The sequence below is a fragment of the Theropithecus gelada genome, chromosome 6, assembly GCF_003255815.1.
Source record: "Theropithecus gelada isolate Dixy chromosome 6, Tgel_1.0, whole genome shotgun sequence".
In the NCBI taxonomy this organism is placed as follows: domain Eukaryota; kingdom Metazoa; phylum Chordata; class Mammalia; order Primates; family Cercopithecidae; genus Theropithecus; species Theropithecus gelada.
The window spans coordinates 67,071,326-67,090,605 of NC_037673.1; the positions used below are offsets into that span (position 1 = coordinate 67,071,326).

The window sequence follows — 19,280 nt, forward strand, 5'->3', positions numbered from 1 at the left end:
CCTCTGCCGAAGTTTCTGCTGCTTTTTGTTTAGCTATGCCCTGTCCCCAGAGGTGGAGTCTATAGAGGCAGGCAGGTCTCCTTGAGCTGTGCTGGGCTCCACCCAATTTGAACTTCCCTGGGGCTTTGTTTACCTACTTAAGCCTCAGCAATGGCAGGCGCCCCTCCCCCAGCCTCATTGCCGCCTTGCAGTTAGATCTCAGACTGCTGTGCTAGCAATGAGGGAGGCTCTGTGGGCGTGGGACCCTCTGGGCCAGGTGTGGGATATAATCTCCTGGTGTGCCATTTGCTAAGACCCTTGGTAAAGCACAGTATTAGGGTGGGAGTTACCCAATTTTCCAGGTGTTGTGTGTCTCAATTTCCTTTGGCTAGGAAAAGGAATTCCCTTCCCCCTTGCACTTCCCAGGTGAGGCAATGCCTCACTCTGCTTCAGCTCTCGCTGGTTGGGCTGCACCCACGGACCAGTGCCAACTGTCCGACACAACCCAGTGAGATGAACCCGGTACCTCAGTTGAAAATGCAGAAATCACCCGTCTTCTGTGTTGCTCACACTGGGAGCTGGAGGCTGGAGCTGTTCCTATTTGGCCATCTTGGGCGCGACCGGCTAATTTTTTAAGAGTAGGGCCTTGCTATGTTGCCCAGGCTGGTCTTGAACTCCTGGGCTGAAAGGCCTCAGCCTTCCAAGTAGCTGGGATTGTAGTTGTGAACTACCATTCCCTACATCATTTTTATTGTAGGCAGTATTTTGTCATATGAATTTACCATAATTTGCTTATTCATTCACCTGTTAATGGACATTTGGGTTGTTTAGAGATTTTGTCTATTACAAATAAAGCTGTTATAAATATTTTTGTTCAAGTTTTTATATGCACACCTAATTTTATTTACCTTGAGTAGATTCTTATAATAGTGAAAAGTAAAAAAGCCTTTACCACGGCTCGGAGTCTAATATCTTCGTAGATACAGGGTAGTTTGGCTGAGGATCAAGCCAGGACTTGACAAGACGAGAGCTGAGGGGTCAATGAAAGGTACAATATGATATAAGGACACTACACAGGAAGGAATGGAAAGCTGAGAAATAGGATGGACACATTTGGGCAGATGTGGTCAAGACCCAGACTCTCAAATGCCCAAATCCCCTTGAGCCTTTCTCAGAAGTAGAGGCAACCTACTCTCATATCCACTCCCCATTCCCAACCAGCCTTTACCTGTGTAAAAGTCACTCAGTCACTTCATCTGGGGCACTGGCCTTATGAGCTGATGCCAGTTCTGGTGAGGGACTGATCCTACCATGCCTCCTTGCCTCTGAATCTTAACAGAAGTTATTAGTTATTCCATTGCAAACCAATAAACCCTGAACATGGCCCAGAAAGAGACAGTTTCTTGCCAATTTGTATTGGCAAGAGTTAGGGAATACAGAAACGGACTGTAATGCCAAGGAAAACAAATATAAGGTTGGATCGGGATAAATATATAAATGCGAGTGCATGTGCCTGGAGTGTCAGTCATGTTTTCCAAAGATAGTCACACAATGTCTCTCATCTTTTCTACAAGTGGCCTTGACACTCCTCCCATTGAGTGGTGGGGTCTATGTCCCCTCTCCTTGAATTCAATAGAGTACAACCAAAGTAATACCATGTGATATCCCAGGCAAGGTCATCAAGTTTCTACAGAACAGACTTGATAGCAAAGGAGAGACTGCCAGGTCTAACTGCCCATCCTGACCTCCCAGTTTCTTGCCTGGCCTTTAAATACCCTCCCTTAGGTGTCCTGGAAAGTCTCCTTGCTCTGATTCCAGAGCAGTTATTTTTTATGTATTCATTCAACAAATTTAGCATCTGCAATATGCCCGGCTTAGGCCATAGATGATGACACTGACAAGACCCCAAGTTAGAGAAACTAAATGAGCCCTAACAACAAGTGCTGACCCAAGCCACAATAGAGGCCTGTTTAAGGGAGAAAGAGGTAATGAGGTGGGGTCAGGGAGGGCTTCTAGAGGAGGAGATTCCTGAACCAAGTCCTAAAGGATGTGTATGGGCTCACCAGGTGGAGAAGATGGAACGGACAAGTTTGGTTGTAGGAAGATGCCCTGGGCAGAGGGAACAGTGCGTATAAAGGAAGGAGAGCACGTGGAAGATGGCAGCCAAAGTGAATGAGCAATGCATAGGAAGGAACTGAGGGTGAGATGAAAGGCAGTGCACCAGGCTGCAGAGATCAGCCCTCGCAATTACATTTTTCAATTCATTCTCTTTTTTTTATTATATAAAACATTATTTTGGCCAGGCACGGTGGCTCACACCTGTAATCCCAGCACTTTGGGAGGCTGAGGCGGGAGGATCATGAGGTCAGGAAATTGAGACCATCTTGGCTAACATGGTGAAACCCCGTCTCTACTAAAAATACAAAAAATTAGCCAGACGTGGTGGTGGGCACCTGTAGCCCCAGCTACTCAGGAGGCTGAGGCAGGAGAATGGTGTGAACCCAGGAGGCGGAGCTTGCAGTGAGCCAAGATCATACCACTGCACTCCAGCCTGGGCAACAGAGCGAGATTCTGTCTCAAAATAAATAAATAAATAAATAAAACAAAAACATTATTTTATTTTATTTTTGTTGTTTTTTTAGAGACAGGGTCTAGCTCTGTTACTCAGGCTGAAGTGCCTCGCAGGATCATGGCCCACTGCAGCCTCAAACTCCTGGACTCAAGTGATTCTCCCACCTCACCCTCCAGGTGGCTAGGACTACAGGCACATGCCACTTATGCATGGCTATTTTTATTTTTCAGAGACGTGGGCTCACTATGTTGCCTAGCCTAGTTTCAAGTTCCTGGCCTCAATAAAACATTCTTTTAAAAAATCAGAGATGGCAAAGATTATGTTCCCTGTAATCTCAATAGTGGGGTAGAGAGACACTGGACACTAACAGATGCTAGGTGACTTTGCTTGTGGCCTTCTGTGCACTTGCACTTCATCTTTTGCATTTTTCTACTTAGCTGTTCTGGGAACATTATACATTTCCAAAGAGCTTCTTGTGACAAAAGTTACAAGAAATAAGAAACATGTATGACTTTTTTTTTTTTTTTTTTTTTTTTCTGACAGGGTCTTGCTCTGTCACCCAGGCTAGAGTACAGTGGTGCCATGTCGTCTCACTGCAGCCTCTGCCTCTCAGGTTCCAGCGATTCTCCTGCCTCAGCCTCCCAGGTAGCTGGGATTACAGGCACGTGCCACTATGCCCGGCTAATGTTTGTATTCTTAGTAGAGACGGGGTTCCACCATGTTGGCCAAGCTGGTCTCGAACTCCTGGCCTCAGGTGATCTACCTGCCTCGGCCTCCCAAGATGCTAGGATTACAGGCGTGAGCCACTGCGCCCAGCCGAAACACGTATGACCTTTAAAGAAAGCAAGGAATCATATCCTATTATGTCTTTTCTGTCTTCAGGTGGTGATTGTAAGTACTTTGCATTATTGAAGAACTATTTAGAGAAAAATAAAGGCAATTAAAATATCAAACACTCTCTTCTGGTACCTTGATACATATGAAAAGTCAGTTTTTACTGGCCTTTTTTTCTGTTGACCATGGGAGGCAAGCACAGTGTAAATCATACCTTTGCAGTTTAGCTCATGCTCTCCTCCATTTGCACAAAGCCTGGCCATGTTCACGGCTCAGTACACTCTCAATGCTTCTGCAAGGCTCAGCTGCAACCCTTTCCCAATTGCATTCTGTTCCTTTAATGTCTGTCCTACACAGTCCGGCAAGAAATCATGTGGCCATTTGTATTATTTTCTTATAAGTACCTTGAACTCTGAAACTAAGTTTACCTCCAGGTGTAGACGCACCCTTTCTCTACCCCATCCTCCCCCTTTACTCTGTCCCGCTAAGCAACGGATGGAGTAGAAGTAGTAAGTGCTCAATAAATATGTGAACGAAAAACCTTAAGTTCAAGGCATTTTGTATAGAGTGTTTTAATTTTTATGATGTCCACAATCTTCACTACATAGTGCCCAGAGTGGGAGGCTGTGGTGGGCGGATCACTTGAGTCCAGGAGTTCAAGACCCAGCATGGCCAACATGGTGAAACCCCTACAAAAATAAAAAATTAGCCAGGCTTGGTGGCACAAACTTGTAGTCCCAGCTACTCGAGAGGCTGAGGTGGGAGGTTGAGGATTCAGTGAGCTGTGATAGTGCTACTGCATGGCAACCTGGGCGACAGAGTGAGGTCCTGTCTCAAAAAAATGAAATAAAAGTAAAAAGTAAAGAAAAATAACTACATAGCAAAAATAATCAGAAGAATTTTAAGGTCTCCAGCGAAAGGACAAGAGGCTTTTTGTGCTGTACACAAGCACGTGTTAGGTGCGATTCACCCATGTTGTTGGTGTGTCACTGGTAAAGGGTTGTGACTGCCAAGTTGTCCAGGTTCTTGGCGTTTTGAACAAAGAATTGGACAAAACACCCAGCAAAGCAAAGAAAGAACGAGGCAACGAAAGAACGAAAGCAGGGATTTACTGAAAACGAAAGGACACTCCAGTGTGGCAGAGGACGCAGCAGAGCTCAAGGGCCCGGATACAGAATCTTCTTGGGTCCAAATACCTACTAGAAGTTTCCTATTGGCCATTTAATGCTCACCTCAAACCTGATTGGTTGCAAAAAGCAAGCAATCAGAGGCTAGGGTGAAGTTACAAAGTTATACTTCTATGCAAACGAAGACTGGACCCCCAGTCAGTCTGATTGGTTGTGGACAGCAACCATTCAGAGGCTGGAGTTAAGTTACAAAGTTGCAAAGGAAGACTCTACCAGTAGTAAGTCTGGTTTGTCTGGGACAGCCAGTTTCCTGTCTGCCCTGAGGAAAAGGTGTGGGGTTTGCAAAGGGAGTAGCCTTTGGTCCTTCTGTTACTTAGGCATGGCAAGTTAGGGTTTTCCTTTGAGTTTAGCTCTAGGAAGTCAGCGTGAGACAGCCTTAGGTTCCCTGCCTCCGGACCCTATTCTCCTGCCTCAGGTACAGTCACTATCGTGATATTATATATCCCTGTTTCAACACAACCACAATCCAAGCCCAACCTCAGCTCTTTCAGCCCTGCATCGCTTCGGGGGACCCCGTTGGCCACATGAGGGTCGCTCCGCCCCGGAGACCCGCTTTCCTGAGCTGGGCACTAGACGCGACCTCGCGGGGCTGAAGCTCTGTCCCTTATTGGCTGGGTCAGGGGGCGTGGCACGGCCTGACCAATCGCGGGCGGCGCTCTTAGGCACGTGTGGGGGCAGGCCTGAGAATCAGAGAGGCCTTCTCTGGGGCTGCCAGTACGCGAACCCAGCCGCAGTCCCAGCCAGGCAAGCAGCAGTGGAAAGTGCCGGCTCCCGGCCAGCAAGGGCCGCTTTCTCGCTCTCTCGGTGCCCGCCGCCATGTGGGCCGCCCTGAGGTTAATCCTGCGGCCGTGTGCCCGCGCTTCTCCCGCCGGGCTGCGCGCCTATCACGGGGACTCGGTGGCCTCGCTGGGCACGCAGCCGGACGTGGGCTCTGCCCTCTACCAGGTAGGCTGAGCGCCCCGGTGGCCTGGCCGCCGGTGCCAGGCTAGGAAGCAAGTGGAGGAGGGGCAGGTTTCAACAACTGCTGCTCTCTTGTCCGGAGCCACGGTCGATTCTGTGACGCGCGTGAAGTTTGAAGAAGAAAAGCCTAACAGATAAAAGAAAGTTTAGTTCACTTTTAGAGCTGGCCCTGTACTTTGTGTCTTTGAAATCAGTGGTTCTTTTTTTTTTTTTTTTTGAGACAGAGTCTTGCTCTGTCGCCCAGGCTGGAGTGCAGTGGCGCGATCTCGGCTCACTGCAAGCTCCGCCTCCCGGGTTCACTCCATTCTCCTGCCTCAGCCTCCCGAGTAGCTGGGACTACAGGCACCCGCCACCGCGCCCGGCTAATTTTTTGTATTTTTAGTAGAGACGGGGTTTCACCGTGGTCTCGATCTCCTGACCTTGTGATCCGCCCGCCTCGACCTCCCAAAGTGCTGGGATTACAGGCGTGAGCCACTGCGCCCGGCCAAAAAAATCAGTGGTTCTTAAAGCCTGGTTTAGAATTGTCACCTGGGGAGCTCGTTGAATAGCTGCCTGAGCCCCACGCCCACTCTGGACCTTGTGGGTCTCAGGTGGAGTCGCGGTGTTTACGTTGTTAGTGAAGTCCTTAGGGGACTTTGGGCAGCCAGCTTTGGGAACCACTGGCCTAGAGCAGCCCAAGAGTGGCACTGTGCTTACATATATCCCTGAATTACACACAGCCCTGAATTAAAAAATTACAACTTTAAAATTTGAGTTTAAAAGTTGGTTATGATGGACGGGCCCGGTGGTTCACGCCTGTAATCCCAGCACTTTGGGAGGCCCTGGCGGGTGGATTACCTGAGGTCAGGAGTTCGAGACCAGCCTGGCCAATGTGGTGAAACCCAGTCTTTACTAAAAATACAAAAACTAGCTGGGCGTGGTGGTGCGTGCCTGTAATCCCAGCTACTTGGGAGGCTGAGGCAGGCTGAGGCAGGAGAATTGCCTGAACTCGGGAGGCGGAGGTTACAGTGAGCTGAGATTGTGCCATTGCACTCCAGCCTGGGCAACAGGAGGGAAACTCTGTCTCAAAAAAAAAAATTTGGTTATGTTAATAGAAAATATCCCACAGTATATTTGAGTGACTTTTCTTGGAATTAGGAGGCATCCAATATAAGGCCAAAAAACTCAAAACTTGTGAAATATCAGAGCTGGAAAATTTCATTCTGTTCCCACGATTTCTAAGCCTATACAGATAACATCTAAATAGTGCAAACAACACACAATTATTTGTCAGGACAGAATGTTTAATTCAGAATTATTAAGTGGTTATTGTGGTCCAGGCACTATTTTAGATATTTGGTATAGATGTGTAGGAATGGAACTAATAATTTTGTAGGGAATATGGACAAGAAAGCAGGTAACTGTGGTACAGTGTGAGAAGGGTTGTCTAAAGCTTGAGAAGGTGGTTACAGAAAGCTACAGATAGGAAGTAAAAGGTGAGATGAATCTTGGATAAGAGCTGGCCAAGTTCAGGGCGCAGGATGGAAGGCAAGACTGTACAAACCAAGAGAGTTACGAGAACATAGATACTGAGTTATGAAAGTGGATATCTGGTGTGAGGACTTGAATTCCATATCTAGGGCATGGAATTCATTGAACAGTGTCTGGTGATGGGATTGATTGATTATGGGGCCAGATAGAGGAGGATCTTGCATGCAAAAGCCACATTTAGATTCCATTTTGCAGGTTGTCCATTAAAATATTTAAGTAGATAAGTGGCATGATCCTATGGATATGGTAGAATCATCAGTGTGGTGGCAATGTGGAGGATGGATTGATGTAGGGAAAAAACTAGACCTAGGTGACAGTGGAGAGTTGAGTCTTGAGATGAAGGAGTCAAAGTTAGAATTGTATGTAGGAGGGGGGCATAGATACCCGAGGAGCAAAGACTGTAGAGTTAATAACTGAGTGGAAGGGGAAAATGGATGACTTTGGAGTTTTCCAACTGAGCGGAATATTTAGGTAGGTGGAACTGCCATTAATAAAGAGAAGGCTTTGGTGATGGGTTTTGTATGACTCACGTTTTGCTAGGTTGCGCTTTGTAACAAACAATCAAAAAATCTCAGTAGCTCACAACAGCAAATATTAGTCTCTCACTTGTTTTTGTTTTGTTTCTTAATCTCTCACTGGTGTTGGTGGCCTTTGGTTAGTTAGTTGCTGCTGTGACTGTTCCACTGCAGGGTAGGTTCAGGTCTGCTCCACGTGTCTTCCCATTCCTGGACTGAGGCTGAAGAGCAGCCCTGAATTAAACATGCCCTTCTCATGGCCGAAGGCACAAGAGCAAGAGGCTGAACACAAATTGGATTTAAAGTTCTTGCTGGCATGTGATGAAATTCATGTGTGCTCATATTAGACAAAGCAAGTCCATGAGGGTGGGGGAGAATGGGATGAATGATCCAGTTTAGCTGTGTTTCCTGATTACAAATAACTGCAACTATAATAAGTAATAATAATGGCAGAAATGTTATAGTGTTCCCATCATTTTTCTAAAGGCTTTATATGGTTTTACTCATGTATTTATCATAATGATCCTGTGTAGTAGGTACAGTTGTTATTTCTGTTTTATAGATGGGAAAACTGTGGTATTTAGCGTCCAAGTAATTTGTCTGAGATAACACAGAGCCTGAATTTGAAGCCAGGTGGTCTGGCTCATAACTCTTGAGTCCAGGGTCTTAACTGTTGCTCTATAATGCTTCTTACTCACCCAGCTCTACCTAAGTGGGTTCTATGGTTGAAAAGACGGGGTGGGGACTTGTCAGTGGCTCGGCTCCAATTCATTATGACTGTCAGGCACTAACCGCTGTGGTTGCTCAGCTTCACAAGAAAATTACTAGGTTGTAGAAACTGTTGTTTTGTAGGTGATTAAACACACACACACACACACACACACACACACACACACACACACACACACACACACACACACACACACCAACCTGGGGCCCTGAGAGATCACAAGATTTGCCAAATGTCAGTATCAGTAAGTAGGGAAACTAAAAGTTGAACTTAGTTTTGCCACTAAACTACACTGCCTCTTGGTTAGTGAGCCTCATGCTAATGAGGCTAGGTTGGTTGACAAAGGATTGCCTGGGAGGTGAACTGTAGCCAGTACTGGCTCTTCTGTGATTTAAGTCTGATGGGCTGAGCCTGGCACAGATGTTGCCCAGTCTGTACAGGCAAATGTCAGCTTCAGTGGGTGACTGCTTTTCTTCTTTGACCCACTGGTTGTGTAAGAGTACGTTGTTTAATTTCCATATATTTGTGAATTTTCCAGTCATCCTTCTGCCATTGATTCCTAGTTTAATTCCATTGCAATTGAAAGTATACTTTGGGCCAGGTGCGGTGGCTCATCCCTGTAATCCTAACGCTTTGGAAGGCCGAGGCTGGTGGATCGCTTGAGGTCAGGAGTTCTAGACCAGCCTGGCCAACATGGTGAAACCCTGTCTCCACCAAAAAATAAAAAAAATTAGCTGGGTGTGGTGGCGCACGCCTGTAATCCCAGCTACTTGGGAGGGTGAGTCAGGAGAGTCGCTTGAACCCGGGAGGCGGAGGTTGTAGTGAGCCAAGACTGTGCTAGTGTACTCCAGCCTGGGTGACAGAGCCAGACTCCGTCTCAAAACAAAACAACAAACAAACAAAAAACCAACAAAAAAAAAGGATACTTTGTGTGATTTCAATCTTTTAAAATTTATTAAAATTTATTTTGTGGCCTGACATGTAGTTTATCTTGGAGAATGTTCCGTGTGCACTTGAGCAAAGTTACTTTTTTCTGCTGTTGTAGGGTGACAATTTCTGTATATATGTGTTAGCTCCAACTGATTCTTTCCCTAATACCGTGCTACTTCTTTGTTTTTTATTTTCTGGATTTTGCAGAGCAAGAGAATGTAGCAGAAATCATGACCCCCAGAGCTCTTGGAGCTGTAGAAAATAGGAAATAATGGAGATATACTGTAGACTGAATATTCATCTAAGTTTGAACAGTTAGGAAGTTGCTTAGTGTTCTGTCAAATAGAAGGAACTAAATAACAAGAGATGCTAATACATGGGGGGCAAAATGTATTAGTGGGCCAAAGTCTGAATTTCAAAGATAATTAGTTAAGTATTGGTCGAAAGTAATATGCTGACCAAAGAAAATTTAAAAATACAGAAAGGTTAAAAGTTAGTCCCTCTACCTCTTTTCTACTTCTCACTGTCAATATTTCCTTATGTAGTACCTAGAAAATTTCTGAATACATACCAGCATAGAGTTTTGTTCTTTTTTTTTTTTTTTTTTTTTTTGAGATGGAGTTTTGCTCTTGTTGCCCAGGCTGGAGTGCGATGGCATGATCTTGGCTCACCGCAACCTCCGCCTCCTGGGTTCAAGTGATTCTCTTGCCTCAGCCTCCCGAGTAGCTGGGATTACAGGCATGCGCCACCATGCCCAGCTAATTTTGTATTTTTAGTAGAGATGGGTTTTCTCCATGTTGCTCAGGCTGGTCTCGAACTCCTGACCTTAGGTGATCTGCCTGCCTCAGCCTTCTAAAGTGTTGAGATTACAGGTGTGAGCCACCACGGCTGGCCGAGTTTGTTCTTTTTTAATAATTTATTTATTTGAAAGAGTCTTACTCTGTCACCCAGGCTGGAGTACAATGGCACGATCCTAGTTCACTGTAGTTTCAAACCCCTGGGCTCAAGAGATTCTTCCACCTCAGTTGGCCAAGTCGCTGGGACACACCACCATGCCTAGATAATTTTTAAATTTTTATTATTTTTATTTTTATTCTTTTTGTAGAGATGGAAGTCTCCCTGTGTTACTCAGGCTGGTCTCGAACTCCTGGGCTTAAGTGATGCTCCTGCCTCTGCCTCCCAAAGCTCTGGGATTACAGGTGTGAGCCACCACACCCAGCCTATTCTTTTTAAAACACAAAATAGGATCCCTGGCCAGGTGCGGTGGCTCACACCTGTAATCCCAGCACTTTGGGAGGCTGAGGTGGGCGAATCACTTGAGGTCAGGAGTTCGAGATCAGCCTGGCCAACATAGTGAAACCCAGTCTCTATTAAAAATATAATAATTAGCTGGGCGTGGTGGCACACACCTGTAGTCCCAGCTACTTGGGAGGCTCAGGCAGGAGAATTGCTTGATCTCAGGAGGTGGAGGTTGCAGTGAGCCAAGATCGCACCATTGCACTCCAGCCTGGGCAACAGAGTGAGATTCTGACCCAAAAAATAAAAATACAAAATTAAAAATAAAAATAGGATCCTTTGTTTCCCTCTGGGATTTGTTTTTACAACTGTACTTTGTCAGTAAGCAAGCATTGGTTGGAATCTCAGATAGTGACTGATGGGACAGGAAAAATAAGATGGTATTCTAAACTTCAAAAAGCTTATATTCCTTAAAATAGGAAAACAAATAGAGATCAATTTAAGTTCAGAAGATGTTTAAGGAAGAAAGATGTTAAATGGAGTAGGAGTGGCCAGAAGTAGAGTTGAAGATGAGATAAAACATGAATTAGGCTTACAGAGGGGTAAGATTTGGAGAGATGGACAAGTGGGGTGGTGAAGAAGACCTTGAACAAGACAGGCAGGGGTGAATCTTTTCCATAGGATCCAGTGGTCCAGTGTGGCTGCCATGGATAGGGGTGGCCCAGTGTGGCGGCCACACAGAGTTGGCACAGACCACTGTGTTTTGTTTTTTTTTTTTAACCTTTATTTTGGTAAAAAGGAATTGCTTTCTAATATTTCTCTCCCCCATCTCCTCTATTTCTGTTTTAGGAGAACTACGAGCAGATGAAAGCACTAGTAAATCAGCTCCATGAACGAGTGGAGCATATAAAACTAGGTAAACACAGCATTTATTCCTCAGTTTATGCCTTTACTTAAGATGTCCTAAAATAGTTATTGGTTTTGGGAAAAACTACTGGAATTAAACTTTTGACTTTTTTTTTTTTTTTTTTGAGACGGAGTCTCGCTCTGTAGCCCAGGCTGGAGTGCAGTGGCCGGATCTCAGCTCACTGCAAGCTCCGCCTCCCGGGTTCACGCCATTCTCTGGCCTCAGCCTCCCGAGTAGCTGGGACTACAGGCGCCCGCCACCTCGCCCGGCTATTTTTTGTATTTCTTAGTAGAGACGGGGTTTCACCGTGTTAGCCAGGATGGTCTCGATCTCCTGACCTCGTGATCCGCCCATCTCGGCCTCCCAAAGTGCTGGGATTACAGGCTTGAGCCACCGCGCCCGGCCTTGACTTTTTTTTTTTGAGGTGGAGTCTTGCTCCGTTGCCCAGGCTGGAGTGCAGTGGTGCCATCTTAGCTTACTGCAACCTCCGCATCCTGGATTCAAGCAATTCTTCTGCCTCGGCCTCCCAAGTAGTTGGGATTACAGGTGCCTGCCACCATGCCCGTCTAATTTTTGTGTTTTTAAAATAGAGACAAGGTTTCACCACGTTGGCCAGGCTGATTTGGAACTCCTGATGTCAAGTAATCCATCTGCCTTGGCCTCCCAAAGTGCTGCAATTAGACGTGAGCCACTACTCCTGACTGAGCTTTTGACTCTTAAGACTATGCATTTGTTGGTATGCAGGCATTTAATTTTATTTTTTGTATTACTTGGCCAGTTTCTCTTCATAGAATACTACCACTTTTGGGGGGGGGGGAATTAAAGATTTAAATTCATAAATTTTATGAATAAATAATTTATTTTTAATTTTTATTATTATTATTTTTTTTAAGAGATGAGTTCTTGCTCTATTGCCAGGCTGGCCTCAAACCCCTGGCTCAAGCGATCCTCCCGTCTTGGCCTCCCAAAGTGCTGGGATTACAGGTGTGAGCCACCATACCTGGCCAGTGATTTCTGGCCAGTGATTTCTTAGTAGGTGTTTAATATTTCTTCCCTAAGTGCTGAATCTCAGATGGAAAGAATTCTTCATATTTGATTGACTGTTTCAGATAACTTTTATCAACAGGTATATAATACTTAAAATAATATATAATACTTTTAATGTAAAATTGTACATTTAGAGTGGAGTAGTTTAAATACTAGATCTCAGGAGTATGAAAATAGTGAAAAAGACTGGATTTGGAAAGTATGGTCTAGAATTGCTTATTTACTTGTTTATTTAGAGACAGGGTCTCCTCAGTCTGTTGCTCCGGCTGGACTTGAAGTCGGGAGCACAAGTGATCTTCTTGCCTCAGCCTCCCGAGTAGCTGAGACTATACATGTGCCCGGTACCCAGCTACGGAATTCATACTTTTGAAGCCATTTTAGATTAAGGTGTTGTCTCCAGAAAAAGAATCCAAGCTCTTGCTGAAAAGAAAATGTGTTTTGTTAGGGGCGATAACTCAATCGTTATGTCCATTTTGAGAGTTTGATTTGGTGAACCCACTATCCCCCTTAGACATTAAGGTGGTGGGTTTTGGGGCCAGGCATGGTGGCTCATGCCTGTAATCCCAGCACTTTGGGAGGCCGAGGCAGGCGGATCACATGAGGTCAGGAGTTCGAGACCAGCTTGACCAACATGGTGAAACCCTGTCTCTACTAAAAATACAAAATTAGCCGGTGTGGTGGCACATGCTTGTAATCCCAGCTACTCAGGAGGCTGAGGCAGGAGAATTGTTTGAACCTGGGAGGCGGAGGTTGCAGTGAGCCAAGATGGTGCCATTGCACTCCAGCCTGGGTGACGGAGCAAAACTCGGTCTAAAAAAAAAAAAAAAAAAAAAAAAAGATGGTGGGTTTGACTCAATGGAAGGGTGAGGAGTCCTGTGGCATTGGGTGCCTGCTGGGGATAGTGAGTGCTGAGGAACCTTGGTGAAGTCTGGTGGCCACAGGAGGGTAGAGGACTGAGCCGGACTCCCTGGGGAAGGAGGTAGGGAGAAGGGGGAAAGGACAAACTTGGCCTTCACAGTTTTGCCAAGAATTAAATGTCAGGTAGCTTAATTATGTGCTCTGTGAGCCTGCATCAAGAATAACCCTCTTTCTGGTTCTTCCTAATAAAACCAGAATTCACCAGCTGCTCCAAATTGTAAGGCCCCACTCTAGGCAGAATTGCTAAAGAATGATGTTGTCTTAAGTCTTTTTTTTTTTTTCTTTACTGAGATGGAGTCTTGCTCTGTCGTTCAGGCTGGAGTGTAGTGGCGCGATCTCGGCTCTCTACAACCTTGGCCTCCCGGGTTCAACTGATTCTCTTGCCTCAGCCTCCCAAGTAGCTGGGACTACAGGCATGCACCACCACAACCTGGCTAATTTTTCGTAGTTTTAGTAGAGATGGGGTTTCACCATGTTGTCCAGGCTGGTCTCAAACTCCTGACCTCAAGTGATCTGCCCACCTCGGCCTCCCAAAGTGCTGGGATTACACGTATGACCCACCGTGCCCAGTGTTAAGTCCTTTTTTTTTTTTTCAGTGTGTCTTATCACACCTCTCTGTCACCCCTACCCTCCTCTTCTCCCCTTCTCCGTCTCGCAGCTTAGTGGGCACTTTCGCTGATTCTCCAAAGACCTTCACCCAGATCTGGATTTCCTTGCAGTGCCTTAGGTCATTTTTCCTTTAGTATGTATTTTGTTTTTCTTTTCAACTTTTATTTTAGGTTTGGGGATACATTTGCAGGTTTGTTACATGAGTAAATTGCACGTTGTGGGAGTTTTGTGTACAAATAATTTTGTCTACCAGTTAAACAGGATTATTGACATATAATTGACATACAGTAAACTGTTATTTAAAGTGTGCAATTTGATGAGTTTTGACATGTGTATACACCCATGAAACCATCTGGGCAATCAAAATAATGAACATATAATTCCCTAAAGCTTCTTTGGCCCTTTGTAACCTCTTCGTCCCTCCCTCCCCCTCCCCTCAACACACCTAAGCAGGGACTCAGCCAGTAGTTGGAGAAAAGAGAAAAGCAATTTGACTTAACTCACACTATCTTGTACAGAAGTCTGTCTTTCCCTCCCAGAAGTATTTTCATTTTAAAAGAAGATTACACATGTGATACAATTTTCTTGGCAACCTAAAGGCAGATTTAATCTTAAAAATATGCTATGTATCTCTTCAGGGAAGAAAAAATTCCTTTCGGGTATAGCAGAGTCCAGGTTTGAAAAATAAGGTCATAGCCGGGTGTGGTGGCCCACACTTGTAATCCCAGCACTTTGGGAGGCTGAGGCGGAAAGGCTGCTTGAGTCTGATCTTGAGGTTACAGTGAGCTGTGACCACGCCACTGCACTCCAGCCTCGATGACCAAGCAGGACCCTGTGTCAAAACAAAGAAAGGCTGTGTGCAGTGGCTCATGCCTGTAATCCCAGCACTTTGGGAGGTCAAGGCAGGAGAATTGCATGAAGCCAGGTGTTTGAAACCAGCCTGGGCAACATAGTGAGACCTCATCACAAAAATTTAGCTGGGACTACGTGCCTGTAGTCCTAGCTGCTGGGAAGCCTGAGGTGAGAGGATCACTTGAATTTAGGAGTTCAAAGCTGTGGTGAGCCATGATGGCACCACAGCACTCCAGCCTGGATGACAGAGTAAATTTTGTCTCCAAAAAAAAAAAAAAAATCCTACATGGAAGATTGTTTGAAATTATTTTCTTGCCTAAATAAACAAAGAAATAACTTTCTGAAATAGCTGAACATTTCATTAGACAAAGACTATATTAAGATGAAATTCTTGGGCACCAATAAAAATAAACTAGTTTTTCATTATTAAAGGTACAATTTGATACTTTTGTTCTTGCTCCATTACCTTGGTTTGCCGAGAGTGGGTTATAGATATTCCCAAGAATACCCCTGTGGGCTCTTCAGTTATAATTTTTTTTGTCTGTCATGATGTGAGCAATGTTGAGAAGCACTGAAGACAATCTCTGAGTCAAGTAAGGGACTTTTAAATTGCTAAAGTGTTCAATTCGCCCAGTTGCAAGCCTACAAAGTTACAGATCACTAATGTCTTCTTTAGGTAAATTTACTGCACTTATCATGGAAGTAATCTCTAAAATTATATTTTTACCTGGTACAAATGAAGATAGGAATTTTCCAGATCTATCATAGCATGTATGTAATAAATGTGGCGGAGATGAGGCAATATTTGCAATATGTGAGCTGCGGAGAAAATACTCTGTAATTTGAATAACTACTAGTGAATGCAGAACATAGACTCTAGTATATACTCTACAATCAGGGATAGATTGATTTTTTTTTAATACCAGTTTTTATAATTACTTCAGAAAACTGGCAACTTGTGAGTTGAGTGAGTGATTAGCCTTTTCTCAGAGGATATGTTGAACTTTTAAAAAGTGCTATATTTTGGATTAAGTATTACGTTTCTCTGGCATTGAGACCTTTTTATCGTGTCAATCTAATCTAATCTAATCATGTTTTTATCATAGGTGGTGGTGAGAAAGCCCGAGCACTTCACATATCAAGAGGAAAACTATTGCCCAGAGAAAGAATTGACAATCTCATAGACCCAGGGTGTGTACACAGCCAAGTACTGACTCAGAGTGTTCTCTGTTCCATGGTACTTTATTAGACAGTCTTGTAAATCAGTTATTTTGAATTCTAGTTCTTATCGTAAGATTCAGGAACACGTGTTTATTGAGAGCCTACTATGTGTCAAGCACTACGTGTTGATGTATTTATTGAGAGCCTACTATGTGTCAGGTACTAGTGATATATCAGTGACCAAAACAGATGCAGATCTTTGCCCTACTGGAGTTTACATCATAGCAAAGGGAGACAGAAAACAACAGTAAAGATTGTAACTTCTGTAGTGTGTTAGTAAGTGATAAATATCATGAGAAAAAGAAAAGGTAGCCCAGAGTAAAGGAGAGGAAGATATGGGGCAAGTTGCAGTTTTAAGGGGTGGTGCCAAGGTAGGCCTCATTGAGAAGGTGATGTCTGAGTGAAGATTTGAAGGAGGAGGAGAGAGAGAGAGAGAGAGAGCCTTGTAACTCTCTGGGGAAAGAGTGTTTCAGGCAGTGGGAACGGCCAGTGCAAAGGCCCCGAGGTGGGAGTGTGCCAGATAATGCTGGTATGCTCAAGGGGCAGCCAGAAGGCTGGGGTGGTTGTGGTGGAGGGAGGGAGGGGAGAGGAGTAGGAGATGGGTCAGATCTTGTATGGCCTTGTGGGTTATCGTAAAGGTTTTGGTTTTCACCATGGGAGAAATGGGGAGCTATTGTAGGGTTTTGAACAGGAGATGATTATGATCTGACATAGCTTAAAAGAGTGATTCTGGCTGCTGTGTTGTGAGTAGACGCAGCAGCAAGGGTGGAAGCCCTGTGACCAGTTAGAGGGCGATTGCAGGGATTTGAGGGAGACATGATAGGGACTCGGCCTAGGGTGGTGGTAGTGGTGGTGGTAGGAGTGCAGGGTTCTGGTTGTATTGTGAAGACAGAGCCAACCCAACAGGATTTCCTGAAGGATTGGATATGGGGTACAAGGGGGAGAGAGGGGTAAGTGAAAACTCTCAAAGTGTTTTTTCTCCTGACATGTGCACACACATCCAACCTGGAGACAGCACTGTTAACACCTAGTCTATTATCCTTCCAGGCCATTTGTATGCATATATATACCAGACACCTACATTTTTAAAAAACAAAAATGAAATCATGCTAAATTTGCTGTTTTGTAACCAACCCTCTTTTTTCCCTCCTAATGTATCTTGACCATGTAAGTAAGTGAGAGGCAGACTGGTGGTTGAGAGCCTGGCCCCTGGAGCAAGATTGCTTATGAAGCTCCCGGCTCTGCTACTTACTTACTGTGTAACCTTAGACAAGTGGCTTGATCTCTGTGTGTTTCAGTTTCCTCATCAGTAAACCAGGGTCACAATAGGATCCATCTCAGAAGGTGGTTCTAAGGAGGACATGAGTGAGTGTTTTTTTTTTGTTTTTTTGTTTTTTTTTTTGAGACGGAGTCTCACTCTGTCGCCAGGCTGGAGTGCACTGTCGCGATCTTGGTTCACTGCAACCTCCACCTCCTGGGTTCAAGAAATTCTTCTGCCTCAGCCTCCCAAGTAGCTGGATTACAGGTGTGCACCACCATGCCCAGCTAATTTTTGTATTTTTAGTAGAGACGGGGTTTCACCACGTTGACCAGGATGGTCTCAATCTCTTGACCTCGTGATCTGCCCACCTCGGCCTCCCAAAGTGCCGGGATTACAGGCATGAGCCACCACGCCATGCTGTAAGTGAGTGTTTCTAAAGCTCTTAGAAGAGAGCCTGGCACTTAGAAAGGATTTTTATTTTTATTAATTAATTAATTAATTAATTTTTTGAGATGGAGCCTTGCTCTGTTGCCCAGGCTGGAGTGCAGTGGCGCCATCTTGGCTCACTGAAACCTCTGCCTTCTGGATTCTGGTGATTCTCCTGCCTCAGCCTCCTGAGTAGCTGGGATTATAGGCAGGTGCCAACATGCCTGGCTAATTTATTTTATTTTATTTTTATTTTTATTTTTAGTAGAGACGGGGTTTCACCATGTTATCCAGGCTGGTCTCAAACTCCTGACCTCAGGTGATCCACCTGTCTCGGCCTCCCAAAGTGCTGAGATTATAGGCATGAGCCACCGTGCCTGGCCGTTTATTTGTTTTTTCCGTTGCCCAGGCTGGAGTGCAGTAGCACAGTCACAGCTCACTGCAGCCTTGACCTCCTAGGCTCAAGTGATTCTTCCACCTCAGCCTTCCAAGTAGTTGGGACCACAGGCGTGTGCCATCCTGCCCAGCTATGTTAAAAAAATTTTTTTTTAAAGATGGGATTTCCCCATGTTGCTCAGGCTGGTCTCGAACTCCTGGGCTCAAGCAGTGCACCCACATGAGCCCCATAAAGTGTTGGGATTACAGGCGTGACCCACCCCACCTACCTCCAAAAGTTTTTAAGAGATGGGGTCTCAGCTGGGCACGGTGGGTCACGCCTGTAATCCCAGCACTTTGTGAGGCTGAGGTGGGCAGATCACTTTCAGGTAAGGAGTTTGAGACCAGGCTGGCCAACATGGTGAAACCTTGTCTCTACTAAAAATACAAAAAATTAGCTGGTCGTGGTGGCGCATGCCTGTAATCCCAGCTACTCGGGAGGCTGAGGCCGGAGAATCGCTTGAACCCAGGAGGTGAAGGTTGCAGTGAGCTGAGATCGCGCCACTGCACTCCAGCCTGGGTGACAGGGTGAGACTCCATCTCAAAAAAAAAAGAGACGGGGTCTCACTATGTTGTCCTGGCTGGCCTCCACCTCCTGGCCTCAAACAATCCTCTTCTGTCAGCCTCCTGAGTAACTGGGATTACAGACCTGAGCCACCACAACCATTTTAGATTTTTAAAAATAGATTTTATGTATAACGTGTGTATTTGAAACATTGTCCCATTGAGGAAAAATCTTTTCCTTTTCCGTGTGTAACTGTTTAAATGTGTAGTTTTTAATGACATTAATTCAAACAGCATCCTTTCTTCCCTTTAGGTCTCCATTTCTGGAATTATCCCAGTTTGCAGGTTACCAGTTATATGACAATGAGGAGGTGCCTGGAGGTGGCATTATTACAGGCATTGGAAGAGTATCAGGGTGAGTATTCTACCTGTGCTTCATAATGTAGGTTAAGAAGAAGACTTTGATGAGGCACAGGCATCCAGCACTCACTTTGCATATTAGCATGCGATTTATATGCTATTTATATTATGTAGGACTGGCTGGGCATGGTGGCTTATGCCTGTAATCCCAGCAGTTTGGGAGGCCAAGGTGGGTGGATTACCTGAGGTCAGGAGTTTGAGATCAGG

General features: G+C 45.1%; 1 protein-coding gene across 2 annotated transcripts in view; it reads left to right on the plus strand.

Moving 5' to 3' along the window:
* The first annotated feature begins 5,238 nt into the window (after nucleotides 1-5,238).
* Nucleotides 5,239-19,280, plus strand: part of MCCC2 (methylcrotonoyl-CoA carboxylase 2) — a 70,680-nt gene continuing 56,638 nt past the window's right edge. For both annotated transcript variants that reach the window (XM_025389112.1, XM_025389113.1), the window contains exons 1-4: nucleotides 5,239-5,517; nucleotides 11,323-11,389; nucleotides 15,913-15,997; nucleotides 18,967-19,068. In XM_025389112.1, coding sequence (XP_025244897.1) covers nucleotides 5,389-5,517; nucleotides 11,323-11,389; nucleotides 15,913-15,997; nucleotides 18,967-19,068 — 383 coding nt within the window. In that variant the 5' untranslated portion in view covers nucleotides 5,239-5,388. The remainder of the gene's footprint in view (nucleotides 5,518-11,322; nucleotides 11,390-15,912; nucleotides 15,998-18,966; nucleotides 19,069-19,280) is intronic.